General features: G+C 45.5%; 1 protein-coding gene across 16 annotated transcripts in view; it reads right to left on the bottom strand.

Annotated features, from left to right (window-relative positions):
• Window positions 1-25579, bottom strand: part of LOC119961852 (lysine-specific demethylase 2B) — a 290442-nt gene that overhangs the window by 111428 nt on the left and 153435 nt on the right. For all 16 annotated transcript variants that reach the window (XM_038789282.1, XM_038789334.1, XM_038789320.1 and 13 more), the window contains 2 exons: window positions 19167-19293; window positions 12056-12531 (listed from right to left, as the gene is read on the bottom strand). In XM_038789282.1, the coding sequence (XP_038645210.1) occupies window positions 12056-12531; window positions 19167-19293 (603 nt within the window). The remainder of the gene's footprint in view (window positions 1-12055; window positions 12532-19166; window positions 19294-25579) is intronic.

The raw sequence follows: 25579 nt of genomic DNA on the forward strand, positions 1-25579 counted from the left end.
CTACAAGGTATGTTCACAGACCCGCTAGCGAGGAGCACCCTGCCTCCAACGCTAACACAGGCCACGATATCGCTGATACCCAAATAAAACACCCGACAGAATGCGGATTATACAGACCCATTTTGCTGCTCAACATAGACGCGAAGATACTCGCAAAAGTCTTAGCCAAGAGACTGGAGAACTATGTATCGAGGTGGTCACAGAGGACCAGACGGGCATTGTTTAGGGTAGACAACTAACTGCGAACATTAGGCGGCTGCTGAATGTAATAACGACCCCACCTGTAGAGAGAACACCAGAGGTGATCATCTTCCTGGATGCAGAAAAGGCCTTTGAAGGAGTCGAATGGAAGTACCTCTTTTGAGGTACTGGAGTGGTTTGGGGTAGGAACGGGGTTCACCTCGTGGGTGAAACTCTTGAACAATGCCCCAAGGCGAGCGTTCGAACCAATACCACCAGCTCTGAATATTTCCAGTTGCAAAGAGGCACACAGGGATGCTCACTATCCCCGCTCTTGTTCGCCCGGGCAATCGGACCCCTGGCGATCGTTCGGTGAGATGCGAAAAGCTGGAAGGGCATCCAAAGAGGAGGCAGAGAGCACAGAGTGTCGCTCTATGCTGATAGCCTGCTCTTCTACGTCTCGGACCCACAGAACAGCCTGAAAGCAAACATGCAACTCCTGGAAGAGATCGGGGCCTTCTCGGGCTACAAGCTAAACCTGGGCATGAGCAAGGCATTCCCGGTGAACCGGAATGGGGGAGGGACAGAGCTGGAGGGACTACCATTCAAACTAGCCCAAAACAAATGCCACTATCTGGGGATCCAGGTAGCCATTGATTGGGCACAGTTCCACAAGTGGAATCTGGCCAGTCTGGCAGAGGAAGTTAAAAAGGACCTACAGAGATAGGATGCTTTTCTGGTGGGAAGGGTGCAGACGATCAAGATGAACGTACTACCAAGGTCCCTCTTCCTCTTCCTCTTTAGATCCATACTGATCTTCATCCCCAAGGCCTTTTTCCATAAGATAGACAAAATAAGCATGGCGTTTATGTGGGGGGATAAGAACCCATGGGTCCCCAAGTCGACAATACAAAGGAGGAAAAATATGGGCTGTGTGGCCCTATCGAACCTACAATACTACCACTGGGCAGCCACGGCTGAGAGAGTGAGGGGATAGATAACAGAACCCAACAAGGAATGGGTGAGGCTGGAGGAGTCCTCCTGCAAGGGAACGACCCTCTGGGCCCTCACCATAGCAGCGCTCCCATTTCTCTCCCCCCAGACGAAATACACAGCCTGCCCAGTGGCAGTAGCCACATTGAAGACATATGAGGCAACATTTTGGTTTAAACGAGATATCCTCCATGGCCCCTATCTGCGGTAACCACAAATTCCCGCTAGCCATGCTCGACGCCACCTTTAAAAAACGGAAATAGGACAGGGGGATATTAGCAGTCAGGGACTTTTACATAGGGGACAGACTTACAACCTTGGATGAAACGACGGAAGACCTGGAACTACCAACAGGACAGGAAATCGGGTACCTTCAAATTAAACACTTTCTCCGCAACGAGACGGCAAGGTAGCCCAGGGCCCCGAGAGTCACACTCCTGGAGGAACTAATAAACACGGACAGTAAGAAGATGTTTTGGGGGGGGGGGGGAGAGAGAGAGAGAGAAGAGAGAGAGAGCGAGAGCGAGAGAGAAAATAACCTAGACGGAGCCAGATGAAAATGGGAGGACGAACTGGGGATGGAAGTGGGTTGGGGTCTCTGGAGCGAAGCACTGTGTAGGGCTAAGCCTCACGCAATCTAAGGCAGGCATTGTGAAACTCGGGGACAGGTGTCGGGAGGGTCGTGGGACCATCCATCGCTGCGCTCCCGATCGTGCAAATTCACACGCAACAGCCGGCTTTTAATAATGCTGACTGCGAGCAGCCTTCAAAACGACCAGGAACAGATATAAAAAATTTGCCCGTACTGCGCACGCGTGCCCGGTCATCGGTGCACATGCGCAAAAACTATACGCATGCACACCGACAATCTGGCACGCATGCGCAGTGCGGCAGCATTTGTTTTTATATGGTCGCAGCCTTTTTTTTCCAAGTTCGAGGGGCCGAAGGGTCCATTGGGGCCAAAGGGACCCAAAACCATTTCCTCCATTTTTGTCAGCAACAAACAAGGTAAGAGAAAATGGTGGGTCACGCAGGTCGGCTGGCGTGGGTCGCAAAGGTTGGCCGGGTTAATAAAAATGGGTCCTCGGAAAAAAAGTTTGAAAAACACTGGTCTAAATTGATGCACTGAGCTCACCTAACCAAAACCTGAATGAACAGTATCTTCCTGGAGGTAGAGGATAAATGCGAACGGTGCCAGGGAGGCCCAGCCAACCCCATCCACATGTTCTGGGCCTGCCTTCTCCGAGGCAATGTCCAAGGTTGTGGGGGCCAAGGGGAAGCCATGCCGAATCGTGGCAATCTTCGGGGTATCAGAGCAGCCAGAGCTACACATGGGAAAGAGGGCTGATGCCCTGGCTTTTGCTTCCTTTATCGCGCGCCGGAGAATCCTGCTCGGCTGGCAATCAACAGCACCACCTGTAGCTGCAGACTGGCTGGCAGACCTGGTGGAATTTCTCCACCTGGAGAAGATTCAATACACCATCCAAGGGTCGGACGAGGGGGGGGGGGGGGGGGGGGGGGGGGGGAGAAGAGAGAAGAGAGAGGAGGAGATGGAGGAACACAAATAAGAGCACGCACAATGGAAAAGAGCAGAGGGGGTGGGAGGACAGGAAGGAACCCATGGGAGGCACAAAACGAAACAAAGGGAAAAAAGGGAGGGAACATGAAGCCCCCCCCCCCCCCCCCCCCCGCAAGAACAACTAAAAACTGCAACAGAAAGGAGGGGAGAACTGTATGTGACACCCAGGGTAGACGTCAGTACTGGGGGGGGGGGGGGGGGGGGGGGGGGGAACGGGGTGACGAGGAGACGACACAGGGAACAATCTCTGTAAATAAGAAATGACTTTATATGTAAATACCAGGTGCATCATAGATTGAGCTGTTACTCTGTAAAAACTGGAAAATACCAAAAGAAATATTTCAACAAAGAAAAATCTTGTTGCTGAAAGCTACCTTGATTACGAACAGCAAGTGAAGGGTTTTGGGAACTTTCAATTTATTTCTCCTCTGTGCATGACATTTCCCCTTTAGAATTGTACCCTTTACGTTGTAATGCCTCTCCTTGTTCTTCCCAACAAAACGAATCACTTCATGTCTCGGCATTAAATAAATGTCATCTGCCACTAGTCCACCCATTCCATCAGCCCATGTCCTCTTGAAGTTTATTACCATCCTCATCACAATTCATAATACCGCCACGTTTTGCACCATCTGCACATTTTTTAATTGTGCCCTGTACATCCCAGTCTAGGTTATTTTTTAATCTTATGGTTAAAGTTCAGACCCGAACAGTCTCTTGGGCAAGGCACTGGCAGTCATGGGACTGTACCCCATCAGGAGAAATAAAAGTTTGTGCAGACAGATTGACAACAAAAATCCATTTCAGAGTCCATTCTCTGGCTAATTTAAGTGGACAAACATCTATTTTCAGCATGTGCTGGTTGTACAGGCACAGAATGATGTTGTGTTGAGTTCCACAGAACAGCCTGCATTATTCTACGTGGCCAATAGGTGGCAAAAATAACAATTAATGCACATCCAACAGAAGCAGCTGCTTTCAAATACACCACCATTTTGTCAGTGACTAATGCAACAATGCTTTTGTTTCAAAAGCAGCATCTGAGGATATCCCACGAAAGAAGGGAGAAGAAAACCTTCATAGGTGCAGGTAAAACAACATTCATCGAGGAGACTCTAAGCAAAATGCCCCCCCCCCCCCATCACCTCCCCGCAAAACCAAATCAAACATGGATGCAAATGTCCATTAAGATAGGGACAAGATAGAAGATAAACCTGGAATGACCAGGAAAATTGCAAGGCAAAAAAATTTTTAAACTATCAATAGAGAATGAGGTGATGAAACATATTTTTAGCTCAGCTGATAGTGTTTGAACAATACAGACTAGGAAGGTCCCATGTCTGAGCTTGGTTCACAGTCTTGGCCCAGGTGCAGGTTCTCCAATTGACCTCAAGAGGGAGGAAAATCATTCGGACATCACACTCCAGATTACTGTCTTACATCCTCAACCAAAATGTGCAAGCACATTAGGCAAGGTTAGGAACAAGCTCTGCCACAATCCCAGCTATGTGATCAATAGTTTGCTGACAAACATAATATATCTGCACACATGAGGAACGGCCACTTGGGCACTGTACTTGATCACTTTTCTAACTGCACCAAAGTAAGGGAAGTCCTTTGGTGGATTAAAGGGGCCATGTTGACCGCTTTCTCACCACTCTCAAGAAACTCGGCACAATTTCCCTTTGATCAATTAGCGCTATTTGGATCGATTAGGTGCAAGTCCTGGAAGAATATCTAAATGGCAAATTGGACAACAGTTCTGTCCTCATTCGGCATCTGCACATCTTCCTGGTCCGGCAATGCCTCGATTTTAAAATTCTCTTTCTCGATGTCAAATTATTCTGTGGCCTCCCCCCGCCTTATCTCTGTAATTTCTAGCAGCACAGTAGTGCAGTGTGTTAGCATTGCGGCCTCACGGCACCGAGGTCCCAGGTTCGACCCCGGCTCTGGGTCACTGTCCTGTAGACTTTGCACATTCTCCCCATGTTTGCGTGGGTTTCGCCCCCACAACCCAAAGATGTACAGGGTAGGTGGATTGGCCATGCTAAATTTCCCCTTAATTAGAAAAAATGAATTGGGTACTCTAATTGTTTTTTAAATCTCTAATTTTTTCTAGCACTACAGCTTTCCAAAATATCTGCGTGCATTTAATTCCAGCCTTTTTGCAGCCCTGATGTTAATACTTTGCCACTGGTGTTGTGCCTTTAACCCTGCAATTCCCTGGACCCAAAGCTCTGCAGTTCTCTTCTGATCATCTGTCCTAATATCCCTATACATGGTTGAGTGACAAATCTTTTGCCAGCAATCCTCGGGGCATTTTACAACAAATTGTTACGAGAAATGCAAGTTTCTTCCCGCCTTTGTAAAAGCCAGTGCAATTGTCAGGAATTTCCACAGCCTACAGCAGGCCTCTGGTACCCAGGGCATTTGTGAAACAACATTCTAAGCATTGCTAAGAGTGTTACGAATTTCATCACTCAAATAGGCATTCTCTGGAGTTCAGCATTGCAATTTACCCCCGAAACAGACTTTGTGGCCCCAACAATTAGGAGTACTACTGGACAGCACGGTGGCGTAATGGTTAGCACTGCTGCCTCATGGCGCCGAGGTCCCTGGTTCGATCCCAACTCTGGTCACTGTCCGTGTGGAGTTTGCACATTCTCCCCGTGTCTGCATGGGTCTCGCCCCTACAACCCAAAGATGTGCAGGCTACGTGGATTGGTCACGCTAAATTGGCAACTTCATTGGAAAAAAAATAATTGGATACTCAAAATTTATTTTTTAAATAAATAAATGATTACGACCACACTGGGCAATATCTCTCTTTTTTTATTCTATTTTTTAAATAAACGTAGAGTAGGCAATTATATTTTTCCAATTAAGGGGCAATTTAATGTATTGCAGAAAATAAGGAAGTATGGGATTGAAGGTGATTTAGCGGTTTGGATCAGTAATTGGCTAGCTGAAAGAAGACAGAGGGTGGTGGTTGATGGCAAATGTTCATCCTGGAGTTCAGTTACTAGTGGTTTACCGCAAGGATCTGTTTTGGGGCCACTGCTGTTTGTCATTTTTATAAATGACCTGGAAGAGGGTGTAGAAAGATGGGTTAGTAAATTTGCAGATGACACGAAGGTCGGTGGAGTTGTGGATAGTGCTGAAGGATGTTATAGGATACAGAGGGACATAGATAAGCTGCAGAGCTGGGCTGAGAGGTGGCAGATGGAGTTTAATGCGGAAAAGTGTGAGGTGGTTCACTTTGGAAGGAGTAACAGGAATGCAGAGTACTGGGCTAATGGCAAGATTCTTGGTAGTGTAGATGAACAGAGAGATCTCGGCATCCAGGTACATAAATCCCTGAAAGTTGCCACCCAGGTTAATAGGGCTGTTAAGAAGGCATATGGTGTGCTAGCCTTTATAAGCAGGGGGATTGAGTTTCGGAACCACAAGGTCATGCTGCAGCTGTACATAACTCTGGTGCGGCCGCACCTGGAGTACTGCGTGCAGTTCTGGTCACCACATTATAGGAAGGATGTGGAAGCTTTGGAAAGGGTTCAGAGGAGATTTACTAGGATGTTGCCTGGTATGGAGGGAAGGTCTTACGAGGAAAGGCTCAGGGAATTGAGGTTGTTTTCGTTAGAGAGGCGAAGGCTGAGAGGTGACTTAATAGAGACATATAAGATAGTCAGAGGGTTAGATAGGGTGGACAGTGAGAGTCTTTTTCCTCGGATGGTGATGACCAACACGAGGGGACATAGCTATAAATTGAGGGGTGATAGATATAGGACAGATATCAGAGGCAGTTTCTTTACTCAGAGAGTAGTCGGGGTGTGGAACGCCCTGCCTGCAACAGTAGTAGACTCGCCAACTTTAAGGGCATTTAAGTGGTCACTGGATAGACATATGGATGAAAATGGAATAGTGTAGGTCAGATAGGCTTCAGATGGTTTCACGGATCGGCGCAACATCGAGGGACGAAGGGCCCGTACTGCGCTGTAGTGTTCTATGTTCCATGTTCTATCTTTGGGTCGTGGGGGCGAAACCCACGCAGACGCGGGGAGAATGTGCAAACTCCACACAGACAGTGACCAGGGCCGGGAGTCGAACCCGGGTCCTCAGCGCCGTATACAGCAGTGCTAACCACTGCGCCACCGTAACACCCCCACACTGGGTAATACCTAATTAAATGATCTTGTGCCATAGGGAATTAACACAGCCTTTCATTGCGTGTACTGTATACTGCAATCACCCCCATCATTTGGAAAATGAACTCATTAACATTTTAGTTAGTAACAAGCCCAATTGCAAAACAGCAACTTTTGTTTAAAAACAAGAAATATACCAATGCATTGAAAATAATTTTTCCATTTAACATATGAATGAGGAGGAGTAGGCCACTCGGCCCCGCTCCACCATTTGATAAGATCTTACTTACCAAGAATCTATCCACCATTGCCTTAAAAATATTCAAATACTCTGCTTCCACCACCATTTGAGGAAGAGAATTCCAAAGACTCACTACCCTCAAGATTTAAAAAATGTCACCTCGTCTCCATTTTAAATGGGCAGCCCAATAATTTTAAACAGTGGCCCCTAGTTTTAGATTCTACCACAAGAGGAAACATGCTTTCCACATCGACCCTGTCAAGCCCCCTCAGGATGTTATATGTTTCAATCAAGTTGCTTCTTTCATACTGCTCCCTGTATCAAAAGAGTCAATTGCTCAAATCTTGCCCTTTGATGTGTCCTCTCTGATTTTACAAGTTAGCTTCATTGAACTGAGTGTCAAGGCTGGGAGCTGAATATTCAACGGTATTTGACATTTCTAGAAGGATAGGCAAAAAGGAAAAGCAGGTAGGGCAGCTGTGTTAATAAATGATAAAATCAGTACAGCAGTCGACTAAGATCAAAGCAAATTACTGCAGATGCTGGAATCTGAAACAAAAACATAAAAATGCTGCCGAATCATAGAATCCCCACCATGCAGAGGGAGGCCATTCAGCCCATCCTGTCTGCACGGGCCCCTGCTCCAATAGAGCATCCTACCTAGACCCAATCCCTCGCCCCTATCCCTATAACTCCACCTAATCTTTGGGCAATTTAGCATGGCCAATCCACCTGATCTGCACATCTTTGGACTGTGTGAGAAAATCGGAGCACCCAGAGGAAACCCATGCAGACACGGGGAGAAAGTTCAAACTCCACACAGGCAGTCACCCAATGTCAGAATTGAACCCGTGTCCCTGGCACTGAGAGGCAGCAGTGGTAACCACTGTGCCAATGTGCCGCCCTTAGTGTTGCTTCTGCAGGTTCACCTACGGAAGCTTATTATGACGTTCGCTTCCTCTCAATAGTCAAGTTTGATTGTCTTCTCGGCGCTCTACCAGGACTGTCGCCGACTCCAGCATGGCCGATCCGACAACCTCACTAAACCATCCAATCGCTTGTAGCAACGGGCGGTGTACAAAGGGCAAGAGTACAATTTCAGCAAGTCTGACAGCACCTGTGGAGAGAGAAAGGAGCTAACGTTTTGAATCGAGACTACACTTTGTCTAAGCTCAAGGTGTGCTATCAATTTGAGTGGAGATAAGAAACAGTAAGGGAAATAAGTTGTCATTAGTGCTGAGTGGTTTATAGGCATAACTGTAGCTACACTGTATGAAAAGTATAAATCCAGAAGTAATGGGAGCTTTTAAGAAAGGTACTGCAACAATTGTGGGCGATTTTAATCTTCATATAAATTGGACAAATCAAACTGGCAAAGGTAGCATCAAGGATGTGTGCACATGAGTGTATTTGGGACTGTTTCTTAGAACAATTATTTGTGGCACCAACCAGGGAACAGGCTATTTTCGATCTGGTAATATGTAATGAGACAGGATTAATTAATGATCTCATAGTGAAGGGTATTTTAGGGAACACTGACCATAACGTAATAGAACTGAAAAGTTCCATCTTCGGTGTGTCAGACAATCCGGGAGTTCAGGGAGTGAAAGAGGCCGAGGTTTTGGCCTTTGCCTCCCTGGTAGCCCCCGCGGGGACAGATCCTTTTAATGTGGAGGGACTCGAAGCCCCCGGGTCAGTGACAGGGCTGGGTTTCTCAGTCTTGAGAAAATAAAGTTTGCCCCGAGATGGTCCATGATGGGGTTCTCTCGGAGGTGGCAGCCATTCCTCAACTTTCTAGGAGAGCGGTAAAATGTCAGCAGCAGACTTCCGGTGACGGCGGGCGGGAGGCAGCCGCAAATTGGAAGGCTTCCGCTCGGGATCGGCATTTTCGGGGTCTAACGCCCGGTCCCAGGGGTAACAGAGGTGGCAAAAGCAGGGAGAAGGCACAGTGAAGAAGGATGTCGAGAACAAGTAAAAATACGTGCCGTGAAAAAAGCAGCTGAAAGTCCGGCGGGGAGTGGAAAGGTCACCGCGGGGACGGCAAGGAAAATGGAAGCTGGGGCACCAGGGGAGGCCGCATTGCCCACGGCTGAAGAAATGACTACGGTGATGGCCACGGAACTCGAAAGGCAGTTCACAAAACACATGGAGGCGATGAGGAAGGAGATGGGGGCGGTATTGAAAGTGCTGGTGGAGGTGGTGATTGCCCCGGTGAGGGCGGCGGTATTGAACGCAGGTACGGGAGCAAGGTGAGGCACTGAAGGAAGTGGAAGAGACATTATTGCAGCACAGCGATCAATTTACCTCGATGGGGAAGGAGATGCGGAAGGTGATAGAGATCAACAAGGGTCTGCGAGCCAAAATGGACAACTTGGAAAACAGATCCAGGCGACAGAATTTGAGGATTGTGGATCTTCCCGAAGGAGTGGAAGGTCTGAGGGCGACTTGACTATTTTGCCACGATGTTGGCGAAGCTATTGGGGGGGGGGGGGTGTGATGATCCCTCCCAATATGAACTGGATCGGGCTCATTGGTCGTGGAGGCCTGTACCAAAGGAGAGTGGGCCGCCAAGAGTAGTGACTCTGTATTTTCATAGGTACAATGTGAAGGAGAAGGTCCTGTGCTGGGCAAAGCAGAAGCGGGTGGTGCAGTGGGCTGGAGCTGGTATATCCATATATCAGGACTTTACGGTGGAGCTGCTGAGGAGGCGGGTGAAGAAGGCGCTGTACATCAGTCAGGTGCGGTGCGGCATTGTATACCCAGCTAAGTTGAGGGTGACCTACAAATCCAAGGACTTTAATTTCGGGACGGCGGAAGTAGCGGATGAGTTTACGAAGGCAGAAGAACTGTGGCTGAATTGAGAAATGGTCATGTACCAATAGCTTCATGTAACTGTACTTTTTCACTGCGGTGGGTGTATGTGCTAAATGAGCCAATGCTGTATATACTTGGACAAGGGAAGAGAGGGGACTTTCACTTGCAATGAGGGTTCTTTGGAGCTTGGGTGTGTATGCAGGGTTTGTGTGCTAAAGGGGATTTCTTGGTTTTCCTGGGGCCGGGCAAGGGGGAAAGAGACTCGGACGGGGGCCTCCATGCTGGCCGGTTTAAGCCAGCCAGTGAACGGGAGTTAGGTGGGGGGGAGGGGCTGCGGCCATCAGAGCCTGGCAGAATAGGGCCCGATGAGTCTAGCTGGGGTGTAAAGATGGGGGGAAAGGAACAGAGGTTGGGGGGAGGATTTTTGTAAGAGGAAGTGTAGGGGAGGAGCCGGGGAGGGGGATGGGGCTTGCAATGCATGGGTGTCATCTACGGTACTCTTTCGGAGATTGGATGGCATTGAATGTTAGGGGGAGGGGTGGTGGGAGGGACTCTATAGGTTAATGGTGACCATAGGCGATTCCTAATTCCTTTCTCTTTTATTTCTCCTTTCTTTGTCCCACCGTGGGAGGGTTTGTTCTATTTGATGTTCATATTGTCAGGTGGGTTGTTGCGAGGATGCGATCGTTGTTGTTGATAAGGAAATTTACTTTGTATTTGTTAGTGTTTACTGCTTGTGGGTGGGGTGTACATCCTGGAGAAAATGTGAAAATGGAGAATAAAAATATTTTACAAAAAAAATGTCAGCAGCAATCGAGGGGGGGGGGGATGTTTACTTACTGCATATTCTTTTTTTTATATATAATGTTAACGTTCACCTTGTTTTGGTAAATGGTGTTAATGGTTATGTAAACATTTTGTTTCAATAAAAACCTGAATAAAAATAATTTTTTAAAAAAGAACTGAAAAGTTCAGTTGATGGCTAGAAACTGGTGTCGTCTGTCCTGGTGAAATTTAAAGCCAGGGCAGACATTTGCTACCACAGTCAAGTGAATTCAGTCCCAATCTGCGCATCCGTGAAGCAACTGGTGTTTTTATTTAATCCCCCATAGCCTACGAATAGGGAGGAGAGAATATCAGCCTACGATTCTGCAATATTATCATAGAATTTACAGTGCAGAAGGAGGCCATTCGGCCCATCGAGTCTGCACCAGCTCCTGGAAAGAGCGCCCTACCCAAGGTTAACACCTCCACCCTATCCCCACCCAACACGAAGGGCAATTTTGGACACTAAGGGCAATTTATCATGGCCAATCCACCTAACCTGCACATCTTTGGACTGTGGGAGGAAACCGGAGCACCTGGAGGAAACCCACGCACACACGGGGAGGATGTGCAGACTCCACACAGACAGTGACCCAAGCCGGAATCGAACCTGGGACCCTGGAGCTGTGAAGCGATTGTGCTATCCACAATGCTACCGTGCTGCCCTATTACGGATAACAAGCTTGGATGTTTCGATACCAGAAAATCTTCCATACAGAAAACATTAATATTTGCTCAGCAAAGGAAACAGGAAATACAGTGAGCAAATTGCTGTCACAAGTGAGACTTCAGGGCAAGCTTCCACATTTTTTTACACAAAAAAACCTTAACATGACATATCCTTACAGCATGAAAAAGAATTCCAATTTGCAGAAATATGCTAAATTATCGAATGAGTTGCTGTAAACTCAACAGAATAATCAAGCAGCGGAAGGTAACTATTTCCCAACCCAGAGAAGCTGTTTGTCATATTTAGTGAACTGATGAGATTTTCCTAATTATCACTGACAGATTAAGTCCTAAATATCAAATTTAAAGAGGCATTGAAGGAATTTTCGATATACTTTGCCAATTCCCTGTAACTTCAAAGAAGACTAATATACTGTGCTTTTTATTAATTACCCAATTTAGAGTCATATTATCAGTAATAACGTAAACTGAAACACGGGATAAATGCCACTTGTAATCAGAAATGATAATACGGCTCACATTTGATTAAAATCGTGTGCTGCAGACAGAATTGGGTGAAAGCCTTGGAAAACATTTTACAACACTAACCTTCATATCCTCCAGAAGGGCGTAAGGATCTTCTATCCCATCGGGGACACATTTTTTATTCTCTGGCAAAGACTCGAGTTTTTCGACAAGCGCTTTTAACCCTTTCAACTCAAACTCGGTCAGGTGAATCCATTTGTTGGACCCCTCGGACACTGGCTGGGAGGGATCAGGAGATCCGCTTGGTGTCTTGGGACAGTCTGTCAGCATTGGTGACTTGGTGCTATCATCAGAGTCATTGGACAAAGTCCGCTTTAAACGCTTTGTCAATTTCTGTGTCTTCCCGGAGCTTTCATTTCCTTCTGATTGTGCACTGTTAGGAGAAGGCGAATCATCACCAAATATTTTTGTGCTTTGAAGGCTCATTTTGTCTCTCGTCTCATCTTTCTCCTCCTTGACTCGCACATCAGAAGATTCTTCATCCATGTCTAGTCGGGAATCTGATGAAGGGCTCTCTGTATTTGGTTTCTTCTCTGTATCTGAGAATATTTAAACTCAAATGTAATACGTCACACAGTAATCAAGAAAAGAAACACGCTTGAAGCTAAATAATAGATAATATTAATAGGTGATTACATTAAGGGAACCGGGAATAAACCTAGCACTTCGTTACAATATGCAGAAGTCTACCATCTCAAAGTACAAAATTGGAAGTCAATGGCTATTGATCAACAGCAGGAACTTTCTATTTTTTTATATTCCTTTGGGCAGGGCATTGAGGCCCAATTTTTGTTCTCCAAGGTTATGCCCTGTTGGGGTTTGCAGTGGCCCTTGGACAAGCTGTCGTGTCCATCCGTGCCTTGCAATGTAATAACCCAACAAAAGTTCCAGTCATCATTCTAGGCAGTTTAGACATTAACTGTATCAAGTATTGTCAAACCTATAATTGCAAAAGGTTAAAAGAACTTCCTTGTAGGAATGATTTTTGTTTTGCCTCATTATTAATAGAATGCTGCAAATTCCTCCTCTTGATACACCCACTTGGCTCCACAGAAAATCGCAACAATAATTAAAGACATTTCAATTGCAGTATTAGCACAAAACTCTACAATAACAAGAATCATCTTTATCTCAGCCCAATTCTACTCCCACTGAAAACTACACCTTCCTAGTCGAAGTCACAAGACAGTATTCAAAAGCAAGAAACTGGACTGAGATCTGCTTTCCATAGAACCATACAATTTACAGTGCGGAAGGAGGCCATTCGCCCATCGAGTCTGCACCAGCCCTTGGAAAGAGCACCCTATTTAAGCCCACACCTCCACCCTATTCCTGTAACCCCACCTAACCTTTTTGGACACTAAGGGCAATTTAGTGTGGCCAATCCACCTATCCTGCACATCTTTGGACTGTGGGAGGAAACCCACGCAGAAACGGGGAGAACGTGCAGACTCTGCACAGACAGTGACCCAAGCCGAGAATCAAACCTGGGACCCTGGAGCTGTTAAGCAACTGTGCTGACCACTGTTTACGGTCTCTTTATTACGGTCTCCCCCAAAACACCACCCCCACTTCAGTGAAGAAAATTTCACTCTTTAACAGCACTGCAAATCTTTTTTTTTATATAAATTTAGATTACCCAATTATTTTTTCCAATTAAGGGGCAATTTAGCGTGACCAATCCACCTACTCTGCACATTTTTAGGTTGTGGGGCGAAACCCACGCAGACACAGGGAGAATGTGCAAACTCCACACGGACAGTGACCCAGAGCCGGGATCGAACCTGGGACCTCAGCGCCGTGAGGCGGTTGTGCTAACCACTAGGCCACCGTGCTGCCCCGCACTGCAAATCTTATAGTGTCATGAAAAAGGAGGACAAGAACTAATTTGTCCTATTTTCCAATCATTAAGCCCTTCTTTAATTGGAGTCAACTGTGTATCAATCAGATACTGGAGTGCAAGACTGCCATGCTGTACCTCTGCCTATTTTGCACCATTAATATAACAAAACAACGCTCCAGGTGCTCGCAAACTCAGCCTAGCAAGAAGCATCAGGAAGGCCTTAGAAATCCATCAAGGACATCCAGGGGACTACAAAGAGAAGCCTGAAGATTCTGCAATGAATAACCTGTTTTTTGTTGTAATAGCCATCAGGAAGCTGTCATACTTACATAGAATTTACAGTGCTGAAGGAGGCCATTCGGCCCATCGAGTCTGCACCGGCTCTTGGAACGAGCACCCTACCCAAGGTCAACACCTCCACCCTATCCCCATAACCCAGTAACCCCACCCAACACTAAGGGCAATTTTGGACACTAAGGGCAATTTATCATGGCCAATCCACCTAACCCGCACATCTTTGGACTGTGGGAGGAAACCCACGCACACACGGGGAGGATGTGCAGACTCCGCACAGACAGTGACCCAAGGCGGAATCGAACCTGGGACCCTGGAGCTGTGAAGTGATTGTGCTATCCACAATGCTACCGTGCTGCCCATACAGGATATCCTTTAACTGCAAGCTAATAATTCTGTAACTTCCTCATGCTCCCATAGTGTCAACCTTGGATCAGTGGTAGCAGCTTGATCTTGAATACAGTCAATCATAGTTGCAAGCCCCAGTCCAGATACATGAACAGATTAAATAAGGTGATATTTCAACACAAAATGAAGGTAGTGCTACACTGTCAGAGGTGCTGTTGCCCGGCTAAAACATTAGAGCGAGGCCTCATCTTCCCTCACAGCTGGGACATAAAAATCCCATGGCACTACTCAAAAGGGCAAGGCATCTCCTGTCCACCTGCACAGATGCACCAAGTTTTGAAAGAAATTAGAGTACCTTATTGCTCACAGCTTAAGTCACCCAGCCACAGCCATTTATAATTGGGTTGAGTCTTTTGAGCCAAGGCATGGAAAGTGGTATTTGGATTACTAGCTTGGAGCAGGTGAATTAACATATGCACATCATGATGTTGCAATTGTCTGATAAACTGAGAGGCTTTGCCAGTTTCCATTGCTAAAATGGAACTGATATCCCAGAACACTGTTTTGACTGGCCTCACTGAAAACAATCTACACGTGTTAATTTTGGGTTTGGCAGTGTTATGCAATGAATATAGAATTGATTTTATGGAAGTTGCACACATTTGGTCACAATTTCACAGTATAATATCTTTACAGTTTGCTTGGATCAAAACATGGTGCAAGTGGTAAATAAGACACCTAAAGATGCTTCTACTTACAGACACGTCTTTCTCGCTGTCGACAGCACTCAAAATAAACAGACAAACTCAGCAGAAAAATGGAGTATTTTTTAAAAGAAGCTTCTAATCTACCATTAGTGAAATGACATCCGCTTGGGTACTAAAGTCAGTTTAGCACATTAGCATGTAACTCAAAATAGCAGGAATATAGAGGACCTGGGGTAAGTGGGTGTCTGGCTCTTTATAGTTGGGATTTCCCTTTTTTTTCCTCCTCTTTCGGACTTGCTGGATGGGGGCTGCCTGGCTAGCGGTTTTGCTAGTTGACAGAAGCAAAGTGGGGGAGGGAGCTGCGGCTAGATGCTTGGGGTTGGAGCAGTTTCTGTTTTGTTTGTTTGGTGATTTGTGTTTAGGTTAGTTTGGTTTTCTGTGCTGGGGTAGGATGGGGAAAGAGTGAGTGCCTATTTGAGCTGGAAAGGATGGTTAGCACATGTGTGGAAGGGTGGGGAGGGGTTGGAAGGGCGGGGTAGATAAAATGCTGGCGACGAGGGTCTCTGGTATGGGCCGACACGAGGGTGGAGGAGGCATCCATCTTGGGTGGGCCTGGATTCGAGGTAGGTTGGGGCCCAGTTGAAGGTCCTCACGGAAGGGATATGGCTGACTCTACTGGAGGGAGAGTCCGGAAGTCCGGAGCCCCCCCCCCCAAACTAGGTTGGTGATGTGGAACCTTAGGGGACTTAAATAGTTCGGGTAAAAGGTTTCAGGTTTTTACTCATTTGAGGACTTTGACCGCAGAGGTAGTCTTCTTGCAGGAGACACATTTGCAAATTAGGGATCAGACGAGATGGAGGAAAGGGTGGGTGGGGCAGGTGTTCGACTCAAAATTTGATTCAAGGTCAAGAGCAGTTGCGATCTTTTTTTAAGTCCAGAATTCATTTTTTCCAATTAAGGGAATTTAGCATGGCCAATCCACCTACCTTGCACATCTTTGGGTTGTGGGGGCAAAACCCACGCAGACACGGGGAGAATGTGCAAACTCCACACGGACAGTGACCCAGAGCTGGGATCGAACCTGGGACCTCGGTGCCGTGAGCACTGGGAGTGCTATCCACTGAGCCACCGGGCTGCCCTAAGAGCAGTTGCGATCTTGACCAACAGGAGGATGGCATTTACGGCGACTAGAATTTTGACAGACCCTGGGGGCTAATATATTGGCGGTGAGTGGGGTGCTGGCGGGTGCACCAGTGGTCTTAGCAAACATTTATGCACCAAATTGGGATGGCGCAGATTTTAGCAAAAGGGTGTTGGCAGCCATCCCTGATCTAGACTCACACCAGTTGATTATGGGGGGAGATTTCAATTGGGTATTAGACCTGAGGATGGACAGGTCAAGTCCCAGGTCTGTGTTCATGGAGCAGATTTGGGGAGGGGGGGGGGAAATCTATGAACCGGGTCTACTCCAGAATAGATTTTTTTCTTCAGTGGGAAAGGCCTTACTCCCGGGGGTGATGGGTACTCAACAATTGTAATATCAGACTATGGTCCACACTAAGTGGATATGCGATTAGAGATGGGCCAAGCCCAGTGCCCACCACGGAGATTGGACACATCACTCCTGACAGAAAAGGGGTTTTGTGTACGGGTGGATTCGGCCATTTGGGAATTACGTAGATTCCAACCAGAATGGGGAGGTTCTGGGCAGCGCCGAAGGTGGTGACCAGTGGAGAAATAATATCATACACGGCCCATAAGATTAAGGCTGGTACAGCTGAAAGGCAGAGGTTGGTAGACTTAATCTTGCAGGTGGATTAGCAGCACTTCACAGCCCCTACGACAGAGTTGTTGGCAGCAAGAAAGAGGCTACAAATGACGGTTGAGCTTGAATCGACTGGGAATGCTCTATTACTGGGTGGCAAACATTGGGAAAATGCGAAGTTGGTTTGAGGAGCTAGGTGTAGGGTGGGGTCAAATGGAGGAGGCCTCTTGTGTAGGGTCATGTAGGTTGTGTAGGGCGTTGGTTATGGCCCCTCTTCCATTCTCCCCAGCCAGACTCTCGACCAGCCCAGTCGTGGCACCTTTAAGAATTTGGAACCAATTGAGACAACATTTTGGGCTGGGGGGACATGTCTTTACTGTGCCAATTTGTGATAATCTTAGATTTGCACTGTCAGGGCTGGATGCAATGTCCAGAATATGGAGGAGAAAAAGGGTTGCGAGGTTCAGGGATTTATTTTTGGAAAGTAGGTTTGTGGGTCCAGAGGAAATGGAGGAGAAATTTCAACTCCCTAGGACAAGTGCATTCAGGTATTTGCAGGCGAGGAACCTTATTGACAAAGAGATGCCTTCATTCCCACAGTTGCCAAGACCCACACTGATAAATAGGACTCTATAACGGGATATGATGGGGCACGAGAAGATCTCCGACATACGTGAGTGTATGCTGGAGACGGGAAACCATCACTAGAAGAGGTGAAGCGTGACGGGGAAGTGGGAATTAGAGCTGGGGCGAGGGCTAGAAGGAGGGGTGTGGAGTTAGATCCTACATAGGGTGAACTTTACCTCCTCCTGTGCTAGGTTCAGCCTGATACAGTTTAAAGTAACTAACTCTGCAATGTGCTTCCTAAGAGCGTGGTGGAGGCTGCATTCAAGGCTTTCAAGAATCTGCCTCGCGTGCATCACAGGTCCAAAATGGAAAAAAGAAAGCAAACAGCAGAATTGCTCAAATCCACTGCTACAGAAATTTGTAGTGAAGACACTACTTTGAAGAGAAAAAGAGAAAGAGAACTAGCGAGAACACAAGAAAGATTTTTAAAAACCAACTGCACCCTGCTCAGCCACACAATTATAGACACATAATTGCAAATAAATTTCAAGGACATAATTTTCCGAAGTGATCAATGAAGGAGCTTCCATCAGCCTATCCCTGTGTGTCCCATGCCATCCTGGCAAAAAGGCCAATGGCAATGTCACTGCAGCATGGTTGCACAAGCGGATAGCACTGTGGTTTCACAGCGCCAGGGTCCCAGGTTCGATTTTCCATTGTGTCACTGTCTGTGCGGAGTCTGCGCGTTCTCCCCGTGTGTGCGTGGGTTTCCTCCGGGTGCTTTCCTCCCACAGTCCAAAGACATGCAGGTACGGTGGATTGGCCATGATAAATTGCCCTTAGTGACCAAAAAGGTTAGATGGGGTTATTGGGTTACAGGGATAGTGTGGAAGTGAGGGCTTAAGTGGGTCAGTGCAGACTCGATGGGCGGAGTGGCCTCCTTCTGCACTGTATGTTCTATGTTCAATGCCCATTCCACCTAAACACTGGGTCTTTCAAAAAGGAAAGGAAGCAGAATTGAGAAGAAGACTATGTTGTCCTCAGGGAAGAAAAAACCATCACTAATGGCAACTGGTCTAATTAGCAATTGTATTAATATTGTCCAAGTTCTGGTCAGGAGATAAATAATTATTTTCTGCTCATTAATTTAGTTCTAGTTTCTATCTTTCGCCCTTTTCTCCTCAAGCGGACTCCTTGCTGAAGTGTCAATCCATGGTGCTAGCCATGCTCACCCAAGCAACCACTTTTCATGCCTGAGCCTTAAGTGCATTGGGGAGTCTAATTTAATCTAGTCTAATTCTATATGCACCCAATTCAGACAAACAAATTGCCAGCTAGGGTTACTGACTATCAAACATCAGCCTCAACACTGGCTTAATTTCTTACTCGTTGTTTCTAGGTCCTTATTGCTACCCCAGTTGCTAGTACCTGACTTAATGCATACCAGAGACCTTGTTAAAATGATCCAACCACCACATGATGAACTAGCCATTAGGGGAGCAACTTAATTACTTCCCTCCAAACAAGTCTACTGAAAGACAAGGCTTATTTTATGGAATGTGCTAACAACCTCTTATCCGTTTGTAAATACCCAAGAATAATAGCCTGAAATACTTCATGTGAACACATGTACTACTGCTGGTCACTTACCGATTAACATTGATTCCCTCTGGTATTGTTTGGTGAGATGAGACCGTTTTGTCAAACAGAACACATATCGTTCCAGGACATACCAGCACATTTCATAGTAGAAAGGATAGCGGAACTTGGCATTAACCTGAAAAACAAGGAACATTTATACACCTGAATGCAGCTTATGGCAAAGGAGGATTGTCAAAATAAACCTAAAAATACAGGCACAGCAGAGAGCTATAACAATGGTCATTGTATAGGGTGGAGATGACGAATGATAACACAATCCAAGTCATTTTTTGAGTGCACGTCTATTTTAGAAAATATTTAATGGAGATTGCGCATATTTGTTTTCAAAAATCATGTTCATGTAACAGAATAGGCATTTCATATCCATCATTTTTTTCTTGGGTTGTGGGAATCAATTCTGTGAAATAAACTGATTTACATCATTCTACGCTTCATTATGAGACAATGCACATGAGCTTTTATTGTTGTTCCACTGTTTGCTTGAATTGCATTAACACAATTCAATATAAAAAGATTGCAATAATTACATTTTTAGTAAGTTTGCTGTGTGGATTAAACAGGAGAACACAATGAGTTACTAAAATTCAAGTGGTCTCCAAGTCACATTGGGTTACTAGTTAGCAGGGACACTTATCATCTAGAAGGACTGTAAATAGTCACATTTCACATTTTTAGAAGCAATTTTTTACAACACTCAAAATGATGTTGCTGCATGCCAGGCAATATTAAAGGACGTAAGTACCCAGCAATACCTGTGCGAGTTTGCACCAGTTTAAGTTCATGTAATGCAATACCAATACAGTACCTTAATTTTACAAATAAAAGGAAGTGCTGAGATTTGCATATTTTACTCAATGTTCCTGAACAAATTGGAAAGCTTTTCAAACTGCTGAATATAGGTCAGTGCACACCTTGGAACCAAAAGCCAGGTGGCACCTTCTTTAGCAGGGTTGGTGAAAGGAGAGATTTGGAGATGATTGGGGAGGAAAAACAACAGTCCAAGATTTAGGAATGAATAATGATCTTTTGCTGCTGGATTCAATGTGCTTTAAGAAAATTTTGTTCAGTAAGTACCTAATGTATAAAACTGTGCACATTTTCGTCACAGTACCTGGTGTACAAGGCTGAGCAATTTTCAGTAATCTGAACTACTGCTACAATGTGGAACAAAATGAACTCAAATTCCATTCATGGCGGTTTCCATTGATAGTGTCTTCAATGACTAATTCAAGCATGTTTTGAAGTCTAAACAAAGTCTTTCATTATTAACACCTCATTAATTGTCTGCGGCAGCCAGAACAAATCTTTCATTATCCCAAGCAACCAAGAAACCACACTTTACTATGAATAACTTACACCCTGACAAAACATCCAAATTAAAAGGCCCATTGATAGTAACCCGGTGAGCAGAATTTTCAAAGCAAATCAACATAATAGTACAGTTTAGTTCATCGGAGGACTTTCCTTGAGGCTGATGGGGGGGGGGGGGGGGGGGGGGGGGGTATCTGATCAATTATGAGGGACATAGGTAGAGAGGAAATTTTTCATTATTAGAGGGGTCAATAACCAGGGGACACAGATTTACGATAAGGAGCAGAAAATTTAGAGGGGACTTGAGGAAAACCGTTTTCACCAAGAGGGTGGTGGGAATCTGGAACTCACTGCCTGAAAGGGTGGTGAAGACGGGACACCCACAACATTTAGGAAGCATTTAGATGAGCACTTGAAATGTCATAGCATAGATGGCTACGGACCAAGCACTGGAAATGGGATTAAAATAGATGGCTGGTGTATCTAGGGTCTCTTTTGTGTTGTAAAACTCTTATGACTCTATGGTTTGATCGTCTCAACAATGTTCTCTATTCCCATCTCCTTTGGGTGGTGTTAACGTCTTAATGAGGTTCCTCAAGCCAACCTGATTGAAATCAGCAACTTGCCTTCTGGGGAACAGTGAGCACAATCTTGCCAGCACCTTTGCAATTGCTGCATCAACTCAGCAAACCATTAGTAAATCACAACTGGATGTTCTGCAGTCTGATGAGCCAAAAGACTCTTTGCAATTACTTTAAAGCAAGGCTTTGTCCAACGGCTAAGAAAGTTTGGATAAAATTTCATGATGAAATCAAGTTTAAGATTTCCTCTTCACCAATTCACTGTCGTGTAAGAGACACAATATTACCACATCATCTATTAAACAGATGATTGCTCACACCCCTGCTTTTGACTTTATTGCTGAACAATAATTCAGGATCAGTAAGCCATAGACTGTAACTGAACAATTGGTCTAGTTCCGAATTCAGAGTTGCGAATTTGAGATTATTGACGGGAACCTGATGGGCCCACATACTATAACCTTCTATGGTACTTCCAGCAATCTTTCAGACATTGCTGTTTTGTTACAGCAATGACCAACATTTCTAGAACCATTACTCAGACTTCTGAACAGCTGCAAAACACATTTCCATACAGCAGTCCTCTACACACCAATTCTAGTAAACCAGTTTCTATAAATCAAGATGACGGTGGTCTGCTTCCATCCCGAACAGGCCAATTAAGAGGTCAGCTATCACATACAAAACAACAAAACTTGTGACAAAATAACTTCCTGCATTTGACCAAGGGGAAGAATGTTAAAATCATACGTGTGTATACTTTTCTTGATGTACAGTGAGGGAATTCGCAAGAATGGGGAGTTTTTTTAAAAATTGCACTTTCCAAGTGCACGATCATTAAAAAATGCAAAGTATATGTAAATTTGAAGTTTACAAAGAAATATTTATCCAATTTCTTGTTGATATATCAATATTGCAATAATGCAGGATGTTATTTTGTCACAAGTTTTGTTGTTTTGTATGTGATAGCTGACAATATTGCAACAAGTATTTAGTGAGTTGATGGCAGGAATGAGAATATATGTAGATTCAAGCTTCAGGTTTGACATTAGAATGTCTGAATGATTCATCTGTTGAAACTTTGAATGCTAAAATTGTGAATAAGCCAAAATGCCAACAGGCCTTAGCTACTGTGCAACAGTGTCACATGTTCCAATGAGCATGAACAGCTTCATTTCGACTTTTACATAATGATATATCACTATCTTCAGAGTGTTTACCCCACAGGAGGTATAGAATCAAACAGATGCAGCAGACCACATATCTGACAAGCATGTAGAAAAAAACTGAAAGGTATTTTTATCCTGAGGAAGTTGCTAGTAATCTTTCTCGCAAAGATACATATAGCGAGAGATACAGACAGATAATGCACACAATGGTGGATCTCCCATGGTGTTGCATGTCTCTCTCTTACCTGTCATTTTGACATTGTGTTTTCAGTCCACCTCGCTCCTCTTCTATCTGTCTCTAGTCTCTCTCCCTATTGTCCTTTTCTGTTTTACTTTGCCTATGAGTGGCAGTGGCATAGAACAAAGTCGACAAGGACTGGAGGCTAAGAATCAATCCTATTTTTGAAATGCTGAGGAATCCACCTTTAAAACCGGAGGAGGCAGGTGCATGTGTGTGTGTGCTGCATGTGCAAACCTTGTGGAGGCAAGTGTGTGTAAACCCTGTGTAGGCAGGTGTGTGAGTGAGTGTGTGTGTAGGCAAACGTGGCACGAGAGAGGCAAGGAGTTAACACTGATATGAGAGGAGGGAAGAAAATTGCTCGAGGAAACAAGATGAGAATTTCCTTGTATTTAATAAAGAGATCATCCATAATTTCTTACACCAATGAGTCAAACTCTAATCACAATAGGAGGAAATTTTGCAAAATGGAACGGCACAAGGCCTTAAAAGTACAGAATGGTCGCTTCAGATTTAGAATTCAGTTTAACGGATATGACTAGATAGTAGCACATGTATGAAAATAGTAACTTGGCATACAGTTTGAAATATCCATTACTCCTTTGTTTGACTGTCCGCTGTTCCTTTATACAGCATAACTTCTTAACTGAAGGGACGCCGCTAACTTGTTCCGAGGCAGCTGGTTCCCAGCTAACTACAGGGAAAGTATTGTTTATCCGAAACCGCGAGGGCCGACTGTGTTTCGGTACTCGGACATGTACGGTTTTCGGAATGATATGCTTTACCTTATTGACTTCTGGAAACCTAGCTAGTAATGGAGTTGGAGAAAAGGTTGTGTTGCTCAGGGTACATTTAACAGTTTGTGAAGGGAAAGCATTTGTGTGTGTGTGTGTGTGTGTGTGTGTGTGTGTGTGTGTGTTGGGGGGGGGGGGGGGGGGGTTGAATGCTACCAAACATACAGTACTACCACTGGGCAGCGACAGCAGAACGAGTAATGGAATGAATTAAGGAGCCAGAAGCTGAGTGGATACGCGTGGAGGTGACCTCCTCCACGGCGGAAACCCCCATCCCCACCCAAAAGACACTCCAGCAGCCCTGTGGTGCTCGCCACCCTTCAGACCTAGAAAGAGCTACGGCAACAATTTGGCCTGACCGAAATGTCCGACAATGCCCCCATCATCAATAACCATAGGTTCGCGCCAGCACTCACGGACGCACCCTTTAAAAGGTGGAGACAGGACGGGGGGACACTGACAGTCAGGGTCACAACACTGGACGAACTGAGAGAGAAATTCCAGCTAGCTAAGGGCAACAAACTCAGATACCTGCAGCTTAAAAACTTCCTGCGTAAGAAGACAAGGACGCTCCCGCGACCACCGCAACGGACGCTACTAGAACTACTACTGGACGCAGACATTCTAGGTAGAGGAAACTGTAGCGACATGTACGAACAACTGCCAGAGAGGGCTGGCACTGTACTGGACGCGATGAGGAGGAAATGGGAGGAAGACTTGGAGCTCAAAATAGGGTGGGGACTCTGGAGCGAAGCACTACATAGGGTCAACTCCACGTGCGCAAGACTCAACCTAACACAACTAGAAGAGGCACACAGAGCCCACTTAACAAGAATCCAAATGAGTAGGTTCTTCCCGGAGGTGGGGGACAGATGTGAACGGTGCCAAGGAGGCCCAGCTAATCACGCCCACATGTTCTGGTTTTGCCCCAGACTTGCTGGGTACTTCAAGGCAATGTCGAAAGTGGTGGGGATGAGGGTGGAGCCATGCCCAAAAGTGGAGGTCTTTGGAGTATCAGACCTGCCAGAAGAGAGTGGATGAACTTGCCTTTGCTCCCTGATTGCCCGCCGCAGAACCCTGTTCAGCTGGCGGTCAGCAGCACCACCTAAAGCTGTGGACTGGCTGTCTGACCTATTGGAATTTCTCCAAATGGAGAAAATCAAATACGTCATCCGAGGGTCAGAAGGTGGCTTCCTCAAAACATCACTCAATTCACCCAACTGTTCTGGGAGGGAGGAAAGAGGACGGAACACAAACTGGGGGAGAGCGCAGGAAAGGACAATGACCACAAGAAGCGCAGCACGGTGAAAGAGAGAAAGAAACAACAGGGAGAAGGAACGACAGACGGCCAAAGCTGAGGCAAATTGACAAAAACAACAAAGAAAACCGACCAAGAGATACAAGCGACATCAGGGGCACCACCCAGGTGCCCCTTCCACCCGGTTTTTTTTGCTTGTTTTGTGTATATATAAATAAAAGAGATGGGGGGAGGGAGCAAGTTCCCCCGTGCCCTTACTGGCATGTGTAATGATTAGCAGACCGACCTTGACAATTATACTTCTGGATACTTGCTGATACCATTCAGATCAAATATTGTTATTTGCCCAAGAGGCAGCACTTTCTTTGTTGAACTTAGTTGGTTTCCATTTTGGGATATGATGCAGACAAGTTGGCTACTTAAGAGGTAGAGTAATAGCTGCCCTATGGCTAAGATTCAAAAATGGCAGGGGTGGGGGGGAAGAGCAGGTGTTAACCAGTTCAAGAATCATTTTCACCATGTTCTGGAACTTCTGGAGGGACAATACTTACCATTCTTTTCGATGGGTTTCCACACGACGTTTACTCCGATATGAAGCAAGATTTTTTTCTTAAGCATTCTCTCCTGGAAAGTGTCATCTCCAGTTATGGATAAATGGGTACCACCAGGCTTCCAGTACTTCATCAAACTGGTTATTTTCCAAGTCTGAATCAAGGCATTGACTGACCACCAAGGGGAGTACAGATATGCATGATTCGATTCTCACCAAATATCCATCTATGTACATTTTTCAGCCAGTCACTGAATCACAGATCAGTAGTGAGACCGAAGGCACTGCAATATGCCACTGCTGATATGAGCCAACACAGCACAGCACTGTTGCAGATCATTGTTGCGACTTCTGCCTTTGCTATAAAATTGGAGGGAAAATATTTTTAAACGGCAAGAATTTTCTGTGGAGTAGATAAATCTGTAGAGGGGGCAATAAATATTTTAAACTGTTTACATTAATCAAAAGTTACAATGTAATTTCCTAAAAGGGCAGTTGTT

Source organism: Scyliorhinus canicula, chromosome 1 (assembly GCF_902713615.1).
Source record: "Scyliorhinus canicula chromosome 1, sScyCan1.1, whole genome shotgun sequence".
NCBI lineage: Eukaryota > Metazoa > Chordata > Chondrichthyes > Carcharhiniformes > Scyliorhinidae > Scyliorhinus > Scyliorhinus canicula.